At 43.9% G+C, this 23064-nt stretch overlaps 1 protein-coding gene across 6 annotated transcripts in view; it reads left to right on the top strand.

Moving 5' to 3' along the window:
- Nucleotides 1-23064, top strand: part of LOC101334791 (tyrosine-protein kinase JAK2) — a 376440-nt gene that overhangs the window by 50639 nt on the left and 302737 nt on the right. For all 6 annotated transcript variants that reach the window (XR_012332509.1, XM_073806150.1, XM_073806147.1 and 3 more), the window contains 4 exons: nucleotides 1631-1705; nucleotides 2650-2774; nucleotides 14943-15068; nucleotides 19108-19264. Coding sequence is in view for 5 of the 6 variants with exons in the window: in XM_073806150.1 (XP_073662251.1) it covers nucleotides 1631-1705; nucleotides 2650-2774; nucleotides 14943-15068; nucleotides 19108-19264 (483 nt within the window). In the remaining variant the exon portion in view is untranslated. The remainder of the gene's footprint in view (nucleotides 1-1630; nucleotides 1706-2649; nucleotides 2775-14942; nucleotides 15069-19107; nucleotides 19265-23064) is intronic.

The following is a 23064-nucleotide window of genomic DNA, read 5'->3' as shown; positions in this document are numbered from 1 at the left end:
CCAGGTCTCAGAGCTGGTAAGAGGCAGAGTGGGGCTTCAGCCCACAACTGCTTTTCCAGCCATTGTCACACTGAACCGAGTTGCCTGCCTTCCACGTCAGATGGAGAGTGACTTAGGAGACAGGACCACATCTGGAGTTACACTTGGGCTCCTGGCTGACCCTCAGAGTCAATTTGACCTCATCCTTTATGGCTCCAGGTGTAAGTAGGATGACCTGAAGGGATATTCTGTCCTCTTGCGCTTCTCTTCCCCAAGAGAGCTGGAGGCTGCCTAGTTCCAGGAGTCATGTGGGCAAGAGTGCCCTGCATTCTTGCAGCCCTCACGTTTTCCAGAATCTGGCTTGGCCTTCTCCCCAGCTGCCCTTAACACTAGCCTAGACTGATTCATCTTGGTTCTGGCAATCCCAAATGCATATTTTAAGTTTGTGGGTGTGTGTAGCTTTAATATTTAATTGAAATGAGCTCAGCTCATCTTTAATGAATTTTCCCAGTAACTGCTTCTGCCCCACCTCATCCATGCTGAACATGTTCCTAGGCTTCATAGGTCATTGCTACCTCTGGTTAATTTTCTGATATGAGAATATTTAGCTGGGGCGCATTCTCTGCTGTAAAGCCTTGCTGGAGTATCGTTCTATTGACCCTTAGCATGTTAGAGTTGGTAGCAACTCGGAGACAAGCAGGCTGAGCTCCTTACCTTAGAGACAAGGACATTTAGACAGTTGAGATTTTCTTGTTTGAGGCCACGCAGCTAACTGGAGACAGAGCCTGGGCCAGGATCAGGGCTTTTCCCTTCAGCCTCTGCTTGGGCCGCTTGTGCCCTCAGCGCCTCCTGCTATAGAGTCAGCCCCCGCAGGGCCGAGAAACATCTCTTGTTCCATTGGGAACAAGCAAGGGATTGCTGTTCTTTCGCAAGTTGCCATTGATTTGAACGTCACCTTCTCCTCTATGAGCAATCCACAAATGAACAAGAAGGGGTTTTGATTGAGGAGGAGATAACAGTTACACTTGGCACTGTCTTGTCATCAGCTGTGGATGCTGTCATTGCACTTTGGGGTTTGTGTTGCTTCTTGCAGTTTGAGGCTGTCCTTCCCCTGAGGCCCTCACTGCCTTGTAGAATCACCACCTTTAAATGCCTTTGTGGTGGGTGTCAGCAGGATTCTTAGGTCGGACTCTTAGGTTGAATAGTTCATTTGATTTGCTTTAGTCTCGAGTGCCACCAGCTCTAAACATTAAACAGTCATGTTGGAAAAAGAATACTAAAACAGGTGATTTTCTTGCATAGTGTTTATACCTATTAAGACTGAGCACAGGTCTCTGTTTTCTGTATGAGCCCAGCAGTTTCTTGGTGCTTTTTGCCTGATGCACGTGATGCTCATGATGACTCATAAGGTAGGTGTATGATATTGTAAATGTGGAAAAGGGGCCCACAGGAGCCAGTGGCTCATAAATTCACAGTCTATACTCAGGAGCATAGCCGGCCCACACCCTCAGTTGTAAGCCAGCCTCTTTTCTCTTTACTAGACTGCTTCATCTACCTGGAGGCTAAGCCTTCCCCTGCTTCGCGGGCTCTTTCTTCTTTCCATCTCTCAAGGTTTAACTAAGCTTTTTTTTTTTCTGAAATAATTCTACAGGTTGATGTTCTTAAGGCAACAGCGCTCCCTCTATTGAAACAGTTTGGGATTGATGGTGAATCGTTTGAGTTAAAGGTAAGAATGTACAATTGTCAGTGGTATATATCAATGTGAAAGATTTTCTTACCAACTCATTGGAAGAGCTATATGCCTCACGTGTGTGTGGCACATTTGCAGTCGCCATTTATTAGAAGTCCCACAGGATTCGTGAACCAAACATTGCAGACTTTGAGCTGAAAGGGACCCTTTAGTAATGACAGGAGTAGCCAGCAGTTATACTGCACTTACTTCGTGGTAGGCGATGTTGTAAACATTCTACATGTATTAACTCCTTGGCTCATAACAACTCAGCTAATAAGTAGTAGAGCCAGGATTCTGACCATGCTGCCTCTCTGATCTAGATTATTTATCTTAATTTGTGTCCGGAGCCTCCCAACGTGAATGTCCCTGAGAATTTTTAGTACGTTACTTTCAAAACTTAGTCGAAGTAATTTAAGCATCTGTTTGTTTGCTATTTAAGGGAATTACATCAATCCAATGTGATAACACTGGATATCTTAAGCTGTTTAGCATCTCTATTTTTTAAAATGATGTTTTTAAACAAGGAAAATGACTTCATTTTTATTTAATAATGTAGAGTTTTGATAGATCAGTTAATTCCAGAGAAGGAGAAAAGGGTTCCTGATGGTTAAGAAGTGGGATAAGCTGATGAACTAGGCCAGTCCCTCATTTTAAGGTTGAACAAACAGGTTCTGGTGGTGAAGTGACCTGTCTGGCTTTGACTGGGCCATGCAGGCTCTGTGTCCACTGCTCTTTCCGACATACCACACGGTGTCCTTGCTTAGCACATGCCCCCATGGAGCTAACATCAGGTGCTATTCATCTTGAAGGGATTGACAAGTTGTGTATGAAAGAGCTTGCTGCTTTCTAATGGTGGTTTTCATTCTTGGTGTAAACCAGCCAGGTTGGGTGTCATCCACTCTACTGAACCCTCACCTCTTCTTTCTCACTTGGTGCAGATTGTGCGACGGGGAATGCTCCCTGGAGGAGGAGGCGAAGTGTTTTTCTCATGTCCTGTAAGGAAGGTCCTGAAGCCCATTCAGCTCACAGATCCAGGAAAGATCAAACGTATCAGAGGAATGGCGTATCCTTTGCATTTGCTTCAGATTTCTTATTTTTTTCTTGCCTCCCTAAGATAAGAGTAACTCATAACAATTTACTTCTTCTCAGGGTTATTTACATTTTAGACAACAATCTTGGAAAAGTCTTAATAATTAACTTATAATTATTGGCTGAGATAGGATATTTTATTACCTGCCTCACCATAACTAGATTGACTGATTGATTCATTTATTTTTTCAGTTAACACTTAAGCAAACAGCTCCAGTGTATGTGACACTATCCTGAGGGCTTCGATTTGGGGGCCACCAGTGCGTCGCAGTTCCTCCCTCAGAAGAGCTCATCGTCGGGTGAAGGAAACAAATATACAAACACATAATTCTGCTATAATGTGTAAAGTGATATAGATGATGTGCAGTGGGTTGGGGAAGCTAAGAGTAAAGAGTAGCAAATTTGTCTGGAAGATGTGGGAGGAATGAATAATAATGAATAACATCTGCCATTTATTAAGTGCTTACTCTTAAGCACTTAACAATGGACATGTAGGTTGCCTTCATGCCTTGGCTATTGTGAATAATGCTGAAAAGGGTATAGAAATGTGTGTATATTTCTTTGAGATCCTGATTTCAATTCCTTTAGATATACATCCAGAAGTGGGATTGCTGGATCAAATGGTTAGTTCTATTTTTAATTTCTCAAGGAATCGCCATACTGTTTTCCATAGTGGCTACACTAACCTATATTCCCACTAACAGTATACAAGGATTCCCTTTTCTCACCAACACCTGTTATTTATTTATTTATTTTTTGATAATAGCCGTCCTAATGGGGTGAGGTGATATCTCAGTATGGTTTTGATTCGTAGTTCCCTGGTGATTAGTGATTGTTGAGTACCTTTCCATGTTCCTGTTGGCCATTTGTATGTCTTTTTGGGAGAAATGTCTATTCAGATCTTTTGTCCATTTTTAAATTGGGTTGTTTGTTTATTTTGCTACTAAGTTGTATGAGTGTCTTATATTTGGGTATTAATCATATATATGAATTTCAGACATTTTCTCTCATTACATAGGTTGCCTTTTCACTTTGTTGTTTCTTTTGCCTGTGTTTTGGTATTCAAGAAATCATTGCCAAAGCTAAAAATCTTCCCCACTATGTTTTCTTCTAGTTTTACAGTTTCAAGTCTTATGTTTGTCTTTAGTCCGTTTTGAGTCCATCTTTGTATGTGGTGTAAGATGAGTCCAGTTTCATTCTTTTGCATGTAGGTATCCAGTTTTCCCTACACTGTTTATTGAAGAGAATATCCTTTCCCCATTGTGTATTCTTGTCATCCTAGTTGAAGATCAGGTGACCAGATATGCGTAGGTTTATTTCTGGGCTCTCTGTTCTGTTCTATTTGTCTATATGTCTGTTTTTATGCCAATGACATGCTGTTTTGATTTTTGTAGCTTTGTAATATATTTTGAAATCAGGACCTGTGATGCCTCCAGCTTTATTCTTCTTGCTCAAAATTGCTTTGGCTATTTGGAGTCCTTTTTGGTTTCTTGTAAATTTTAGGATTGTTTTTTCTATTTTTATTAAAAAGAACATTGGGATTTTGATAGGGATTGCATTGAATCTGCAGATTGCTTTGGAAAATATGGACATTTTAACAATAATTCTTCCAACCCATGAACATGGACTGTCTTTCCATTTAAAAAGTCTTAAAATGTCTTTCATCAGTGTTTTATAGTTTTCAGTGTATAAGTCTTTAGCTTCCTTGGTGAAGTTTATTCCTAAGTGTTTAGGTTCTTTTTTTTTTTTTTTTAAGGGACACAGCACATTTATTTATTTTTTTATTTATTTATTTTTGTTGCGATACGCGGGCTTCTCACTGTTGTGGCCTCTCCTGTTGCGGAGCACAGGCTCCGGACGCTCAGGCTCAGCGGCCATGGCTCACAGGCCCAGCCGCTCCGTGGCATATGGGATCTTCCCGGACCGGGGCACGAACCCGCGTCCCCTGCGTTGGCAGGTGGACTCTCAACCACTGCGCCACCAGGGAAGCCCTAGGTTCTTTTTAATGCTATTGTAAATAGGATTGTTTCCTTGATTGTCTTTGCAGGTAGTTTGTTGTTAGTGTGTAGAAATGCAACTGATTTTTGTATGTTGATTTTGTATCCTGCAACTTTATTGAATTCATTTATTAGTTCTAATAATTTTTCTTTTTTTTTTTGATCCATTCTTTAGGGTTTCTACATATAAGATAATGTCATCTGCAAACAGATAATTTTACTTTTTCCTTTCCAGTTCGGATGCCTTTTCTTTCTTTTTCTTGCCAAATTACTCTGGCTAGGACTTCTAGTACTATGTTGAGTAGGAGTGGCAAGAGTGGGAATCCTTGCTTTGTTCTAAATCTTATAGGAAAAACTTTCAGTTTTTCACCATTAAAGATGATGTTAGCTTTGAGCTTTTCATATATGGTCTTTATTGTGTTGAGGTAAGTTTCTTCCATGCTTAATTTGTTGAGAGTTTTTTTTTTTTTTTTTTTTTTTTTGCGGTATGCAGGCCTCTCACTGCTGTGGCCTCTCCCGTTGCGGAGCACAGGCTCCAGACGCGCAGGCCCAGCACCATGGCTCACGCGCCCAGCTGCTCCGCGGCATGTGGGATCCTCCCGGACCAGGGCACGAACCCGCGTCCCCTGCATCGGCAGGTGGACCCTCAACCACTGCGCCACCAGGGAAGCCCCTGTTGAGAGTTTTTATCATGAAAGAATGTTAAATTTTGTCAAATGCTTTTTCTGCAACTATTGAGACAATGATGTAATTCTTATCCTTCATTCTGTTAATGTGGTGTATCACATTGATTGATTTGCATTTGTTGAACCATTCTTGCATCCCAGGGATAAGTGCCAGTCTATCATGTTGTATGATCCTTTTAATGTGCTGTTGAATTCAGTTTGATAATATTTGTTGAGGTTTTTTGCATCCATGTTCATCAGAGATGTTGGCCTATAGTTTTCTTTTCTTGTATTGTCTTTGTCTGGCTTTGGTGATGCTGGTTTTGCAAAATGAGTTTGGAAGTTTTTCCTGTTTGGTTTTTTAGAAGTTGAAGGATTGATGTTAATTCTTCTTTAAATGTTTGGCAGAATTCACCAGTGGATTCATCTGCTGAAGCCATCTGGTTCTGGGCTTTTCTTTGTTGGGAAGTTTTTGATTACTGATTTAGTCTCCTTACATGTAATTGGTCTATTCAGGCTCTGTGTTCTTGATTCAGACTTGATAGGTATTAGGTTTATTCATTTCTTCTAGGTTGTCCAATTTGTTGGCATGTAATCATTCATAATAGTCCCTTGTGATCTTTTTCAATTTCTGTGGCATCAGTTGTAATGTTTCCTTTCATTTCTGATTTTACTTATTTGAGTCTTCTCTTAGTCTAGCTAAAGATTTGTCAGTTTTGTTTATCTTTTCAAAAAATCAGCTGTTTTGTTGATTTTTTTCCTATCGTTTTTCTGTTTTATTTATATCTACTCTGATCTTCTGCTAACTTTGAATGTGGTTTCTTCTTTTTCTAGTGTAAAGTTAGGCTGTTTATTTGAGATCTTTCTTCTTTTGTAGAAAGAATGTAAGCACTTATCACTATAAAATTCCTTCTTAGTATTCCTTTTGTTGCATTTCATAAATTTTGGTTTGTTCTGTTTTCATTTGTCTCAAGATATGTTCTAATTTCCCTTTTTGATTTCTTTGACCCAATATTTGTTCAGAAGCATGTTTCTAATTTTCATGTATTTGAATTTTCCCATTTTCTTGCTGTTATTGATATCTAGTTTCATTCCATTGTGGTTAGAAAAGATACTTGTGGTGATTTCACCCTTCTTAAGTTTATTGAGACTTTGTTCTATGACCTACCATGTGATCCTGGAGAATGTTCCACGTGTGCTTGAGAAGAATGTGTATTCTGCTACTGGTGGCTGGATGTTCTGTATATGTCTGTTGGTTCTCTTTGGTTTATAGTGTTCAAGTCTGCTGTTTCCTTACTGATTTTCTTTCTGGTTGTTCTATCCATTATTGAAAGTGGGGTACTGAAGTCTCTTATTATTATTGCATTGCTGTCTATTTCTCCATTCAGATTTGTGGATGTTTGCTTTATATATTTAGGTGGTCTGATGTTGAGTGCATGTATTTATATAACTGTTATATCTTCTGGTTCAATTGACCCTTTTACTGTTATATAATAACCTTTGTCTCTAGTGACTTTGAAGTCTTTTTTGGCTTAAAGTCTATTTTGTTTGATATAACTATAGTCACCCTTGCTCTTCTTTGGTTACCATTTGCATGGAATATCTTTTTCTGTGCCTTCACTTTCAGCCTATTTATGTCCTTATATCAAAAGTGAGTCTCTTGTGGACAGCATGTAGTTGAGTCTTATTTTATCCATTCAGCCACTCTATGTCTTTTGATTGTGGAGTTTAATACATTTATATTTTATATACTTTATTCTTAAGCCTCAAAGTGAGTTTGAATTCTCTTACATCCTGTTTTGTAGATGGGGAAACTGAGGCTTCAAAAGGAATTTGCTCCCACGTCACATTGCTAGTAATGGTAGAGCTGGGATTTGAACCCTGTCCCTGTTAAAAGCCCAGGCTTTTAACCTCTGCTTTTTCCTATAGAGAGGACAGGGCATTTGGACTGAGCCTTGAAGAATAAAGGCTTGTAAAATGGGGCAAAGAAGGCGGAGTTCTTCAGGCAGAAATGTGGGCCTGTGTGGAGGGAGCAGTGCACATTGGTTCTGGGGAGTGGCAGGCAACGTGGTGTGGCCTGAATGCAGGTCGGTCAAGGGTGTTTGGTAGTAGAAGATGGGACAAAAAGTTGGGGCAGGAGCCTGTAAAGGTGGGAGGCTGTGCCGAGGAGTCGACCTTCATTCAGAGTCAGTAATTTTCTTTTGGAGAGAGAATTTGCACATCAAGCAGATAACTGGTGGTACCGAAAGAACTTTTGGCTATTTTTGGCTTGTTGTAGAAATTTTGGTAGGTGCAAGTTAAAAAAAAAAAAAAACAAAAAACCATCTAATCACCTGATGGCGATCACTTAGAGGCAAAGATAGTGGGGAATTATCATGCCCTAAAGAGCGCCGGTGAGGGTAGGGGCTGGGGGACAGGTGAGGGCTGCTAGTTTATGGAGGTCCTAGAGGCAGGATGGATAGGATGCAGCGATCACCTGGGTCTGTGCTAGAGGAACAGGGAATCCTTGAGTGTGACTTTGATGTTTCTCACTTATGCACCTGAATAGACATATTTTGTTCAGATAGAAGCTACAAATGTTTGGAGTGGGGTGTGGCCGTGTGGGTGGCGGTGAAGATAAGTTTAGTTTTATTCATGTTGGGTTTGGTGGTCCCAGGTAGTAAGTGGATAAGTCTAGAAAGGACTTATTAGAAGTTAGGAATGTAGAACTGTAACTGAGGGGCCAGGAGAGCTAGAAATGAAAGATTTGGAGTCAGGTACCATGTAGAAGGCAGGGAGGAGGGTGGAACCGTGAGAGGTCACTAAGACTTGAAAGCAAAAGCAAAGTAAGTGCTCCCAGGAAGGAAGACTAGGGAAAATCAGAGAGTTGAGAGGAGAATAAGGAAATCAAATAACTATATTTCATTTTAAAAAAATACATAAAAATAAAAAATTTTTTTTTAAACTACACTGAGGTACCATCTCTCACTAATCAGACTGGTAAAAAACTGAAGTTTGACATCCTATTCTGTTGAAAGGCTGGTGGGAAGGTGAGACAGTATAACCCCTATGGTTAAGAATTTGACAATATCTAGCAAAATTCCCAGAAATCAAGGAAGCTGTCAAAGGCTACTAGAGTCATGTCAACTAGACACAGAAGCCAACTTGAAGAGGCTCCTACTAGCCAAAGGTGGGACAATCCAACCACCAGTAGGAACAATTACAGTTGATCGAAACACATTAAATAAGTTTACATCCACAAATTTATTATGATACTTAAAAAAAATAAACCTTTATTCATCCCGCTTGGAAATCAACTCATTCTTTTGAAAATTGGTAGAGACAAGCATTTATTCTGCTTTTCCTGTACAGACTGATGAAGGGAAGTTGGTGAGGGAAAGTCTGTGTTTAGCAGGGATGTTAACTCTTTGTTTATGAATAAATTGCAAATCGTTTTTTTCTAAAAAGAGGTAAAAAAGAAAATGTAGCTTCTTGGAAGCCCACCCAGGTCAGCGCCTTAGAAGGGCTCAGAGGAGTCAGCATTAGGATGGGGGGCAAGCTGAGGGACTCACAGCAGGCTGCCACTGATACCCCTGCGAGCTCTTCCCAGAGGGTGGTAGAGGCAGAGGCCAGATAACCAGTTCTCGGTTGCAGAGTGATGGAGGGAAATGGTGAAGAGCAGAGGCCACTCTTTCAAGAACCTTGACAAGAAAGAGAATAGAAGGAAAGATAAGGTGGTGACTTGAGGAAGAGAATTGAGAAGATTCCCTTCCTTTTTAACAAAAAGATTGGTGATGATTTGAGTATTTTTGTAGCTTGGGTAAAGTAGATTTATATATGAGAGAGGGAGACTGATAAAGCAAGGTAACAAGGTGATGAAAGCACAGGTACTAGAGTCACACAGATGTGGATTCTAACTGGCTTTGCCACTCACTGGTGGAGATGTTTGGCCCCAAGCCTTGGTTGACACATTTATCATTGGGCCCGCTTATGACTACTGTATGGGGCTGTAAAGAAGGTTAAATGAGGTAATAGATGTATGATACAAGACACTGGGGTGGTATATAAGTAAGTGTTTGGTAAGTTGTGGCTGCTGTTATTTTTATTATTCTTTGAGAGGGGATGGATTGAAAACGGCAGATATATGGTAAGGATGGAGCAGTCTGACGATGATTGGAAGCCAGTGGGAGGAGTTTTCAATTTTACTGAGTTAGGGTGGGTTCTAGGATAAGGGGATCAGCACGGGTATGATAAGGGAATGTAACAGGGGTGGTAAAGATGTGCCGTCACAGTGGCATAGGGGCCACTATTGGGGGTGGGGTGCCCATAGGGACATAGTAACTAAAGATAAGAAAAAGGCTGTGGGACTTCAATAAGGGCTCAGCTGAAGTGAAATGTTATCATGGTGCCAGCTGCATGGCCGTGGGTCCAGCAGCAGTTGGCAGCCTAGAAGGAGAAGTAGAGGAGGCAAGAGGGCCATTTTCATCCAGGGCTGGGTGTGGATTGACAGGGTGAGTGGGTTATGCAGAAGGACGGGTTAGAGGGCGTATTGGTGAGCGTGGCATTGGAGTGACAGGTGCGCTCCTTACTGAGTAATGCAGCAGGGGCTCGCCAGCCTGGAGAAAGCACTTGGTCATGGGTTTGGAATCCTTAGCAGGTTTAATGGAAGTAGATATGTGTGCTGTGTAGAAGAACAAGAAATTATGTTTAGGGAACTGTGTTTTGGGGTTTCAGATATTAAGAGTGGTAGAATTCTAGGTGCCAACAAGATCTGGGTGAGGGCAAGTGTTAGAGGCGGGGTGGGGTGGGGGCTGGATGGGGTTGGGTGTGGCTTTCCTGGTGGGAATTTGACACAGTGGGGTGAACCAGGATGTATGCTTCTTGGGGTGATAGGGGCTTAAAGTCAAGTTTTGTATTTCTCAGGAGGTTTTGGGGTGGTCCTTCTTGGAGGAAAAGAAGTATGGAGTGGACTAACTTTTCAGAGGCCTTGAGTAGATTGAACAGTGAGTGGTGAGGGCACGGTATGGGGGCATGGCATAGCCACAGGGCAGAGAGAGCCATTGATGAGATAAAAGATCAAACTTGGGGTGCTACCTGAAGTTCTTTGTAGGCATCATCAAGAACAGAGGAATTTATAACAAAGCTTCTTCCATGGATTATGGATGAAGACCTGTGTATATGAGGAGAGAATGGGGGAGAAATGGCTCCTGTCCTGGGGAGCCCCCAGGTTGATGGATACTTCCATTGATGACCCAAGGTGATGTTCAACTCTCAAGTTTTCCGATTCAGAGGAGGTAGAAACAGGTTATAGAGAAATGGAAATGTGATGTGAGTAGGTGTTTTTTTTTTTTTTTTTTTAATATGCCTATTCTGCTTGACCCATGTCAGTTACTTATAGCTCAACCTCATTCTCATTAACATTGTATTTCACTATGTAAAGAATTCCAAATTAAACCCTGTTGATGGCCATTGGGGTGTCTTCTGTTTTTCACTGTTGCCAAAAATGCTGTGGTTAATGGGTTAATAGCCTTGTACACGGAGTTCCTACACACTCTCAGGACTATTTCAGTTTGTTTTTTCTCTTTTGAGATTTGTTTCCTCAATGCTATGTTGTGGCAGTGAACTCTGCTTGGAATCCATTCTCTCTAGTTTGGAAATGTGATTTCCAGCATGTGTTCTGTTTGTTTACCACAGTCCTGTGGTAACAACATGGGTTTCACAGAGGCAGTTACAGTGGGATCCCACCTGTACTCGCTATACTGGGTGCAAAAGCCTTGTGAGAGTTTTGAAGCCTTTGATGAAGACGGCGGGAAACGGGGTTGTACAGTGTTTTCCATAAAAGCTGAAAGAGCTGTTGTGCCCCGGGCACCTAGGGTGGCAACATTGTTCCTCCCCGGCTTCTCTCTCGTGTTCTTCGAGCCTTCCCTGTGTAGACTCTGAGCCAGAAGGATGCCAGTGAGGTCCCAAGCCCCTCACCTTTCTTGAGGCTGGGGGTAGGACACCTGAACGCTGCCCGATACAGCCCCGACTCTAGAGCCTTCCTCTGAACTCCCCAGGAGAGTTGACACAGCGCCCTTGCCCAGATCCCTGTCTACAAACCAAACGTTCCAGCCACTGGTCTGCATAGCTGCCTATTTCTCGAACACCTCAAAGGAATGTGGGTTTGAATTGAGATCACCTTCTTGGCCAGCTTTGGAGCCTGGGAAAAAAAAGCTGCCTTTGGAAAAAGCTTTAGCTGGTTTTGTGGTTTGTTACTTGCAAGGCCGGTTAATGGTTGGGCTGAGCTTGGAGGTTGTATTCCCCATAGGAGGGCTCAAGCTGGGAGCCCTGGGAGCTGGGAGAACTAGCGCCGCTCTCCGGTGTGTGTTTGTGGTTTTAACTGGGCTCCCCGCTGCCCCCTTCCAACCCCCACCCCAACCCCCCAGCCCACCCACCGCAGCAGAGTGCATCTCTCTGACTGATTGGCCAGGGATTGGGAGGGAGCTGGTGTTCCTGCCAGCAGCTGTGACTGGACAGTGCGGTTGCCTTTTATTTACTGCCACCCACTCTCATTCTCCCCCTGCCTGAGAGAGAAAGGAACACTGTGTTTTAGTTTTGTGATGCTGTCCCAGTAGCTCATGACTGGGTACATAAGAGTTAAGTGAAGAAGCTAGAGTAGAGGCAGAAGAGGGGCGTGAGGTAGAATTTGTTGGACAATCTGGTTTCTTTTCTCTAACTATAGGGAAGATACTTAGAGAATCAGTCTCTTTCTTTGTACATGTACACACACACACACACACACACACACACACACACACACACACTCACACACACACACACCCCTTAGCTTTCTCCGACTTGTAACACCAGGGAGGGTGAAGGGCAGGAGTTCCATGTGGGCTGTAGCCATGAACTTGTGTTTCTTGGATATGAGTTCTCAGTGTGGTACTCATAAATGGCCTTCAGGACATTCACCATGCCCCAAAATTGTCTTCAAAATTATGTGTTCACGTGTTTCTTGAGAGAGGGTTCATAGCTTTCATTAGATTCTCAGAGAGGTCTCTTACTCCTGAGAGGAAAGAACCTCTGCTTTGGGATTTGAATCTTGGACTACCAGTAGGAAAAGCAATAGTTGACATCCACTGGGCTCCGACCACACACCAGGCACCGCTGAGCACTTTACGCGCATTACTTCATTTGAGCCTCCAGACCCTGTGAGGAGAGTATTATGATTATCCTTTTCTTACTGATGAAGAGGTAGAGGCACCAAGAATAGCACATTAGTCCCAGAATGATGCAGTTTGCTGGAGCTGACACTTAACACAGATAATCTGATTCTAGAACCCTTAGCCAATCATGGTAGGGCCTCCACACCAAGCCAGATAGCTCCATAATGACTCTGGGAGGCAGCCGGCTTTAAAGTCCCTTTCCTTCTTTACTCCACTGCCTGAATTCTAGTATATGCTTCCACTGGCCCTCATTAGCACTGTTGTTAGCCACCTGGTTTCCACATCCCTGGAAGGGTGGGGGAAGAAGGTTGTCTCTGGGAATTCGGATCTGTTTAATTTTGAATCTTAGTTCCGTGACCCAGCTGTCCTAAGTGTGAGCCCTGGAACCAGGAATATGTGGCCCTTGCCTCAGGGTTACCATGAGCATAAAATAAGATGATCATGTACCTGAAAGAACTTTGGAAGACATGAATGCTGTGGGCTTATGTGTCAGGATAACGACATCTGTATTTTCCCACACAGGGTGGGCAGCTTCAGACCTCAGAAGGATAGCACCCTCCTGGTCCAAAGGGTATGAGACCTGGGACTGTTTGTCTAAGCTGCCTGTGGTCAAAAGTACATTCTGGACAGAAGAGGTGGTGATGTAACTGGGCTCTGTGTGTGTATTGAAAAATCCCTCTTTGCTCTTTCCTCATTTCGGGTTTGTCCTTTGAGTCAAGTCAAATATTTATCGAGCATTTCTGAGTACAAAAGTAGTGTATTAGAGACTTGTGAGGGATACAGAAGTAGAGCCCCTTTCCTTATGGAGTGTGCGGTCTCATCGAAGAGCAAGGACAGCATGAGTGTATACGAAGGGAGACGTGTGGTAAGTTCAAGTGCAGGCCACAGTCGGTGCTGCCCGGAGGATTTCAGGAGAGGGGGGAACTCTGGGTTGAAGAATGAAGGCAGGCAGATCAGGCCGAAGGCTTTGAACACTTTGGTTGGTGGAGCTGGGGGTGGTGGTGTCGGTTTGGGGATGAACACCGAGCAGACTAGGGGGTCCAATCTCAAGATCTGGGAGGGCCCGGAGTTACTGGGAGATTCTCCCTAGCATGAGGAAGCTGGATCTTTTGTGGATGTTCAGGATGGGTCAGAAAGGGGAGCCAGATGCCAGTCAAATTCTTTGCTCAGTCTCTGAGCATATTGCTTCTGCAGCTCAAATGAAAATTAAATGTGTTATTGACAGGAATTTTCGAACAGTTGGGCGAGGCTGGGCAGACTACACACCTTGTTTTCCCTGTTGGACTTGCTGCATGGGGTTTGGGTCAGAGTAGTGGGAAGATCACATGTTGTTACTTCTCTGTTTTTGGTAGCCCCTCGTCCCACATACGCAGCTGCCCCTTGACCGTACAGTGAACATCGGAAGTGCTTAGTACATACTTACTTTTTATTTGGTAGGTGGAATTGGGGAGAGCCAGTCTCTGTAACAAAGTCTAATTTTAGGTAATAGTTTCCACTTTCTCAAGCACCAGCCTTTTCATTTGAGTTGCTAATATCTTTCTCCTTTCCTTTCTGAGGGTGCCCTGTTGTAAAAGTGCTAATTACTAATATTCTGACCACAGGGTAGCAGTTGTGAGGAGCCTGTATCATCCATAAATAGAATCATCAACACTTAAGTAACTGAAAGTAGGCTCTTAAGTTAAACACAAAAACCTGTTTATACCTTTATAAACAGCCCCACTATGCTCTTTCACTAATGTTTTTCTGCCTTTCCTGTCAGCCTACCAGGGGGTGGATTGGGACACACAGGGGCCCAGGTCAGTCCCAGTGTGGTGTCTGTTCTGGCCTTAGGTTCCTAAGAGAAAGACTCAATGGTTACAACAGTGGGGATGGTCAGAGAATACTTCAGAGGGAGCCTGGCTCATGCCCTACAGGGGGGCAATTGCCTTTACTTGTTCCAAAATTGAGGTGAACCATTTCTAGGGGAGGAGGGATGGGTAGGCAGTCTAGAGCAGGGTTGACAGCTTTTATTTTATACTTTCCAAGTGTCTATATTGTTTAGATGTTTTTCACCGAGGGCTTTTTATAACAATACAAAAAATTATATAACAATACAATAATAATAAATAAAAAGAATAATGTAAAAATTAAGTTATGGTACTACAAAGTTAAGTAATTAAATACAGGTGGAGAATAGAATGGATTAGAAGTCCCAGTTTGTTATGACAGTTCTACAAATATTCGCTAGCTTTATGACTGACTTTTCTCTGTTGTGGAGTCCAAGCAGAATGACACCCTTAACTCCAGGCTGCAGGTATTCGGTACGCGTATCACCTCAGATGGCAAACAGGATTGTGGATTCTGCAAGGAGCATCCTCAACAAGTTTATACCCGATATCTATATTTACACAGACCACATGAAAGGAGTCAACTCTGGGAGGTAAGTGTCTGTGCATTTTTGGAGCCTAATCCCCTAGCCACCCTAGCCTTTGTCATACTCCTGGTCTGATTGAAGCTAAAGTTGCCAGCTCTGAGGTTGGGCAGCCAGAGGAAGAATGATTCACAGTTTTTTTCCTTCCAACTTACCACCATTGTCAGCAACAGGCATCTTTTGAGCACCTATCACATGGAAAGCGTCACGGTGCCCAGTGCTGGGTGATGAGGGGTTGAGACGCCAGCCTAGGGGAATTAAAGCCCAGCTATTAATAAACAGTGCCGCAAGCTTTAAATCCCATCTGTCCTCTGTTCCCACAAAAAATTAAAGTAAACAAGTTCTTCCATCCTGTGTGAATAACAGTTTAGGGGAAAAAATCCTTTGTTGGTTTAAGTGCCAGTCGGCTTCTCTCTCCATCAAGGGGAAAAACACCCCTAGAGCCAAAGAAAGTTGTTATTGCAGATTTGAGTTTGGTTTAGTTAGAGCCTTTGCAGAAGACCTTACTTTAGAAAATAAAAAGTTAATGATGATCTGTGTAATGAAAATATCTGTTTTAGGCTTTGGTTGTATATTTAGAAACCAGCGAGTTAGGGAAGCAATTAAAACCTAATTTTTTATTATGAAAATGTTAAGTATACAGAAAAGTTGAAAGGATAATACAGCGAACACTTGTATATTCCTACTACTTGTAGTTAACAATGAATATTTTGCCAAATTTGCTTTCCTTGTGCGTGGGTTTTCTTTGTTTTTGCCTAACCATTTCGACGTGAATGACAATATCTTTACACTTTGAATCTGAAGTTTTCAGGTTGTGTCTTCTAAAAATAAGAACATCAGAGACTGACTGTTGTGGGATAAAAAATCAGTTTTTTCCTAAGTTGTACCACAGCTCATCCTTTTTCATAGCTCTTCTGTCTGAACTTTCTTTAACTTCAGGAAAAGAAGGAAAAAGAGGGTAAAGGAGGGGTGAGTGTGTTATGGGATCTCAGACCTTCATGAAGCCCAAGGGAAAGATGCAGGTGACTCTTCAGAAATGCAGCGGTGGCTCATAGTCCAGAGCAACAGAGGTGGTGATGTCAGAGGTTAGAGTTGGGAAAGGGTTTGTGTGCAGAGCTGGCCCTTTTTCTGGGAGTTGGAAACGTCAGTGATGGTCCCAAACCTTTGGTGTATTGCTCAAATACCATCAGTGTTTTCCTCATTCATAATGTGGGAGTGATAACAACTGCATCCCTAGGTTACTGTAAAGATGAAAAGGTCACATATGTAAGCCACCGGTGCAATGCCTGGCACATAGTAGGTGCAGCAGAAATGGTAGCTACTAATGCCGTTATTTCCTTTCTCTTCTCTTCTTGGCCACAGGCCTGGAACTATGTGTCAGCTGTTTTCTGGGGAGAGGGGATTACGAGGGATGGGGGAGGATAGGTAGCGGTAGCAGCTGTCTGAATGGCCTGACTCGATAGTGCCTTGTCGTCCAGCCTCTCACTCTACACAGAAGCAGAGCAGACCTGAAGGCCATGCTGCCTCCAGCTAGAGTGTGGCTTTTTATAATGCCATCGACTCAGCGGACCCTAGTGCTGGTCAAGGCGCATACTTGCTAATAATGAGTAGGAAGCTCACACGTGGATGGAGATGTGGGCATAATGTAGCCTTGTGTTATCAACTCCAAGCTCCACTTTAAAATTTACCTCTAAAACCAATGCATGGTGTTAAGTTTGTGTTCCGTTTTCTAAATCTCAAGCTACAGTTGACTAACGGTGATCTTCCTTCTCCATTATGAAATTATAAAGTCATGGGTAGGTATTCTCTTCTAATTCAGTGAAGTATCCACGTAAGCTAGGCTTACTGAGTCTGGGAGTGAGAGTTACGTGTGGCCATGGCTTGGAACCTTGGTGGCCAGCAATTTTCGGTGGGCTGTGCCAGCTCTTTGTCCAGTGCACATTTGTCCAGTGTGGTCCCATTTTGATTCTCACAGTCATCTCTCAGTCATGAAAAATCTAGTCCCTCACCAGTTGGAAAGTTTTGGAGGCTGTCATTTGCAAACTGTACCAATGTGCATCTTCAGTGAGGTCACTGGTGATCAACTACATTGTCAGCATAACTTGAAATAGGCCTGATAAAACACATACCCCAAATTGGGGGGCGGGGTGGGGATTGGTGTAGAGTACATAGAGCTTAATATGTTATTGTGTTGTTTTCTGTAAAACAAATACAATATCAAATGGAACGGTCTTGATTAAATATGAAGTTCATTGCAATAAGTACACACGCCTCAAAAATTTCACATGCATGGAAAAGTTTAGAAGTTCTTAGGAAATGCGTGTAAGTGGGTTAGAGCAGTGATGGTGGCTTATCTCCCTGCATTTTCTCCTCTTTATTTTGGCATGCCACAGCCTCTACTGATGAGCTGGGTGCCCAATCCCTCCTCCTGGTCAAGTGACTCATCAGCAACTTGAGATTGTGCTTTAAATGTCCCATGATGATGCTTGGTGGTACGGTGTTAGATTGTAAGTGTGACTCAGAGTGCCCTGGAACTGGCATTCTCACTGCACCCTCTTGCCTTGGCAGGTGTTATTAATCCTTGGCTACATAGACAATCACTTTTTTTTAAAAGAAATTAAGGACTGACCAGTATAGTTCCTCCCTATTGTGAGCTCATATATAGTACATTTGAAACATAAATTTTATGCGTCATTTTTCTGAAACAAATACTTTGGCTGGTTTTGTGCTAGATGCATAGAAAGTGCTTCATGAATATGTATGTTGGATTGTGTTAAAGGAGGCTTTATTAAAGCTGTATTGTGCTTGCATGTGGAGTGTACTGCTGGAAAGTAGGTACGGTCGACCCTGGAACAACGCTAGGGTTAGGCGTGCTGACCTTCCCCGCAGTCAGAGGCCTGCGTGGGACTTAATGCCGTTGACCCTCCACATCCTCGGATTCAACCAACTTAGGATCACGCAGTGCTGTAGAACGTATTTAGTGAAAAAAGTCTATAAGTGGACCTGTGCCGTTCAGACCCGTGTTGTTCAAGGGTCAGCTGTGTGTGTTTAAGAGGTACCGCGCAGGGTAGACGTGAGGTGTCAAATCTGGAAATTTTGTGGAGAGATGCTTGTTTTTATTGTTTGTGGACTGATTTTGTTTTGCACCCAACTGGTTGTCACTAAGCCTCCTGAGAGCAGGGACTCCTGTGCTTACCATGGCGCCCCAGTTCCCGGGTCTGTGGAAGCTTTCCCCCAAATGTTTGTTGGATGTACACGTACGTGAGTCATTTGTGGTCCTGGAGAGGTGTTAAGGTCTGGCTGTTGGTGGTTGAAACACACAGGCGAGAGCATGGTGCTGGCTTGTTGATCATATTAAGTGAATTCTGAGTTAGAGATGTCCCTTGGGGACAAAAACATAAAAGTGTGCCTTCTCTAGGCCCTTTCTCCTCGTGTGGTATTTCTCATCACGGGGGAACAGCCTGCTGTCTCTCAAGGAGAGCTATAATCAGATGGTCTCCAGGCTGCTTGTACTTCTGGGCTGGTTGTGACTGAGGGCTGAGCGAGTGCCATGGTGGAGAACTTGCGAGGGCTTTGGAGTCTGGAAGATCTGTGTTTGAAGCGCATCTCAGTCTCTTTCTAGCTGTATGGACTTGGTGCAGGTCGCTTGATTTGTCCATTTCCTCAGTTGTAAGGTGGGGATGGTATTATTTACTCTGCAGAATAGTGTCGAGCCCCTACCTCAGAAACTAGGGCCTCTATATGTTGACTGTTACAAACTCTCACAGCAGGATGTTTTACAATGTAGTGAGTGGGGAAAGGTAAGGGAGAGCTAGGGGAAGGGAGGGCTGAAAAGAAAAGCAATGCAAAATTTGCATCACCTTTGGTTCTGTCACGTGTGTGCCCTCACTGTGTCATGTATATGTCCAGTGTGAGCTGGGAGGGACTCTAATAAGACCTGATGTGACCAGACAGAATGCCATCAAAAAGATGTTTGTCTTCTCTTTTTACTGGTGAATGTGAACCCCACTTCGTGTGCTACTCAGTGTCTGTGCCTTTGAATCCCCAGGTCTCCGGGCTTTGGACTGTGGCTGGTCGCTGAGACCACCAATGGCACCTTCCTCAGCGCTGAACTTGTCTCCAACCACCAGGGCCAGGGGGCAGCGGTGCTTCCCGAGGACCTCGGCAGGAACTGTGCCAAGCTGCTCCTCGAAGAAATCCATAGGGTATGTCCTCTGCTTCTGCAGGTCCGGGAGAGGAGCCATCAGGAAGCAGTTCTTTGTCTGTCACTTTTATTCGTTAGCAACTTTCTTCCTCTTTTAAGGGCTTCAGTCAAGGAGTTAGCCTCTTCCTACCCTTTAGACAGTTTAGCATTAACTAGCTTAATGGATTGGCTAGTCAGTGAGCAGAGGCCCAGCCCCACTGGTTTGTTACATATGGCAGGTAAGTTTTTTTTAATATATAAATTTATTTATTTTAAATGTTTGGCCGCGTTGGGTCTTCGTTGCTGCACGCGGGCTTTCTCTAGTTGCAGCGAGTGGGGGCTGCTCTTCGTTGCCGTGCCCAGCCTTCTCATTGCCGTGGCTTCTCTTGTTGCGGAGCACAGGCTCTAGGTGCATGGGCTTCAGTAGTTGTGGCTCGTGGACGCCAGAGCGCAGGCTCAGTAGTTGTGGGGCACAGGCTTAGTTGCTCCGCGGCATGTGGGATCTTCCCGGACCAGGGATCGAACCCGTGTCCCCTGCATTGGCAGGCGGATTCTTAACCATTGCACCACCAGGGAAGTCCTGGCAGGTAAGTTTTAATGATCGGGAGGGCAGAGAACTGGAACAGAGTCATACAGGAGAGAGAAGGTGAAAAATGAAGCAGGTTAGGCAGTGATTGGCCAATTGAGGAGCACACATCCCCTGGAGCAAAGTAGGGACCTTCTCTCAGCCCCGTGTCGTTGCCATAGGGGGATGGGGGCTCATTCTTTTCAGATTTTTCAAGAGAAGCTGGAAACCTGGATTTGTGTGTGACGTTTAATTCAGATAGAAAACAGTGTCAACAGGCTCGATTTTGTAGGGTGCTTGGGAGCACATAGAAGAGTGTCTAGGGAAGGCCAGCCTGTGTCAGAGCACAGTAGGGGCTTGGGAAGAGGGGACAAAGAAAAGATGACATGATGCTGAGGACAAAACTGCACTGATTACCATTTTGCTTCTGCTGTCCTACTGGTGGGACACGGCGTAGACCAGTCTGGCCAAGCCTGTCCCCTCAGTTGCTACAATCCTTTTTCTCTGTTGATCCATAAGAGCAACATGCACATATGTACACACACACTTTACTCTGTTTCCCAGGGACAGCTGAGGCGACCCAAAATAAGCAAGGAGGAAATTGGAAGAGAAGGAAAGATGATGGCAGGAGAAATAAGCTGCCTGAAAATTCATTCTTTAAGATCCCGTATACTTGGTTAGAGGAGCGTCACAAACCTGTCTCCAAGATTTCTGTTAGTCTGCACCTCAGGAAGGTGAAACCTTTTCCTTGACATGCAGAATCCAGGACAGGCTCCAGGGATGTTCAGTCCTCTGCTGTGGATGCACACTGGGGCCCACATTCTTAAACTGAGCACTAGCAAGAACTATACACTCATCTCTTTGTGTCCACAGGTGATTGGTTCCAGGACCCCTCCTCCCCCCAGTGGGTACCAAAATCCCTGGATGCTCAAGTCTGTGTTTCATTACTCCCCCACCGCCCCCCGTCCCCCCCCTCCCACCCCCAGTATCCACAGGTTCTGTATCCGCTGAGTCAGTCATCTGAAATTGAAAATCAATCTGTGGTTGGTTGAAACTGTGGATGTGGAGGGCCGACTGTACTCTGGGTGATTCGCTATTGGATGGTGTAGAGTGTTTGTAAATTGTCTTTTTTCTCCAGCTGAAGAGCTGAAGAGCCTTTCATCTCTGTACTATCTGTGTATTTATTCTCAGTTATTAAACATCTCTGTGGTTCTTTCCTGAAGTCTTCTAGGAAGTTTTGCTCTGTTTAAAGTCGCAAAAATCACACGTGAGCCCAGTGAAATAAAATCAGTAAGGCTGGTACAGTGGTGATTTTGTTCTTTAATTCTTCCTTTTGCCACTGTAATTTATTAATCAGTGTGGCAAGGTGATGCCTGGGTCATGGGTATTGATCCCTGCACAGGCCTCACTAAGGAAAACAGCTTATTGCCACAGTCTACTCCCCTGATCAAAGTCAGCATTTTTGAAAATATCTCATTGGTCACAAGGTGGAGCAAGTAGGAATGAACTGTTTCAAAGTTCATTAAAATTTCCAGCTTATTTAGTGTCTATCTAATTAAATGGAAGACAAAGGACCTATAACTGTGTCCTCAGTAGAGAGACCTCATTCCCTCTACTCACCATTCAGCTAGGAAATAGTGGAGGGAGGAAATAGTCTATCACAAGGAATCCCTCTGAGCGAGGAAATATGTTCTAATAATTCTTGAGCAGTCAAGATCTGGCCTCAGCTTTTCCAATGCAAAGTCTTTCCAATGTTTGATGCTAAATTTAGTGATTTTTGAAAGATGGATAGTAACTAAAATTTGGGAGTAAATGGAGTAAATGACCAAGAGGTTGCCGTGCCAGTTACTCAGTTCAGGAAGTTTGTCATCTAGATATTTGTGAAGAAAGACTGCTGGAGACACATGTGGGTCCCTCAGCTGCTATTGACTCATGCAGGTTTCCCTGCCTTGGTCCTGGGGTGGCCGGCAGGCCTTCTCTCTGACTGTGGGGACACATCCCTCTCCTTCCAGTGGACCTGGGGGATTTGGATGTATATCCTATTACAGGATAGCCCAGTGGGAGCCCCGGGACACAGCTGGAATATGGGTTTTGTATCTCCGTAAATGGCAGAGTAAAAGCCTCAGGGTGAAAGCACAGTCCACCAGTCCCCAAGAGCGAAAACATGCAATCTGGATTAGGTTATTTTAGTTTACTTTTTCTTTACTCTAGTTAAGTTCTGCTTTAAACCGTTCAGTAGTGGCTGGACTGAGTTTTTTGTTTTAAGTCATTAAGAAAACTTCTTTTGTGTGTGTCTGTGATCTTTAATTTCTAAAAGGATGAAAATGCATGCAGTTTTTATAATTCTTTGTAAGTCTGTGATGTGACATGGTTTAAATAAGTAATAAAAATCCATCCCCTTTGGTACCGTTTATTTATGCCAGAGTTTTAATCCTCTGATCTAATTCCTCTTGTTCCATTTTTGTCTCATCAGTTACCAAGCCCTCTTGATTCTGTCCCAGGCTTTCTGGAACTGCCCTTTCCTATCCTTCTCTCTGCCCCCATCTCCCACCCTCCTCCCTTCCGTTCCCCCCTCCCCCGATATAGGTACTGGCTCTCCCTACTTGCAGAGGGGAAATCCTTTCCATACCCTCTCCAGCATCCTCTTCAGCCTAAATCTCCCCCTAAAGCTGCGATCTGATCTTGGTACTCCTGTGCTCGGAGACCTTCACCAGCTTCTCACTTCCCCAGGATAGAGTCAAAACCCGTGGCCCAGTTAGAAAAGCCCCACCTCAGTCTGCCTACTCCACCTTATCCCTGCAGTTCCGCATACTTCTCCGCAGAGAGCAGACAGCCACTCTCAGGCTGGCCTCCTGGTCCTTGCCAGCCCTGGGTTGTATCTCCCCCTTCCTCCTGCTCTTCCTCCCTCTCCAAACCCTGCTCATCGCTCCAGGGCCAGCTCAAGTCCCCACCTCCCCAAAGCCTCCCTGTGGTGCCAGGGGAGTGACAACCCCTCTCGCACCACCTTGGCAGTCCCGGTGCCCACAGCCCCCAGCTGCCGCGTAACTTCGTCTTCACCTTCACTTGTTACTGGTTCCTGCTCATATTTTGTCTTTGTAATGAGATTGAAGCTACTTTGCACAAGGCTTGTGTCCTGCTGTCCGGGCGGCCCCACCACTTCCTCTGTTGTATCCTGTACACAGACCCTAATATATTTACTGCAGTAAAATCTTGGTTCAGTACATAATAAAAATCAATTGAGGGCTTCCCTGGTGGCA

Source organism: Tursiops truncatus, chromosome 6 (genome assembly GCF_011762595.2).
Source record: "Tursiops truncatus isolate mTurTru1 chromosome 6, mTurTru1.mat.Y, whole genome shotgun sequence".
In the NCBI taxonomy this organism is placed as follows: Eukaryota; Metazoa; Chordata; class Mammalia; order Artiodactyla; family Delphinidae; genus Tursiops; species Tursiops truncatus.
Note: the sequence above shows the minus strand (reverse complement) of the source record. Positions and strands in the feature narration are given on the sequence as shown.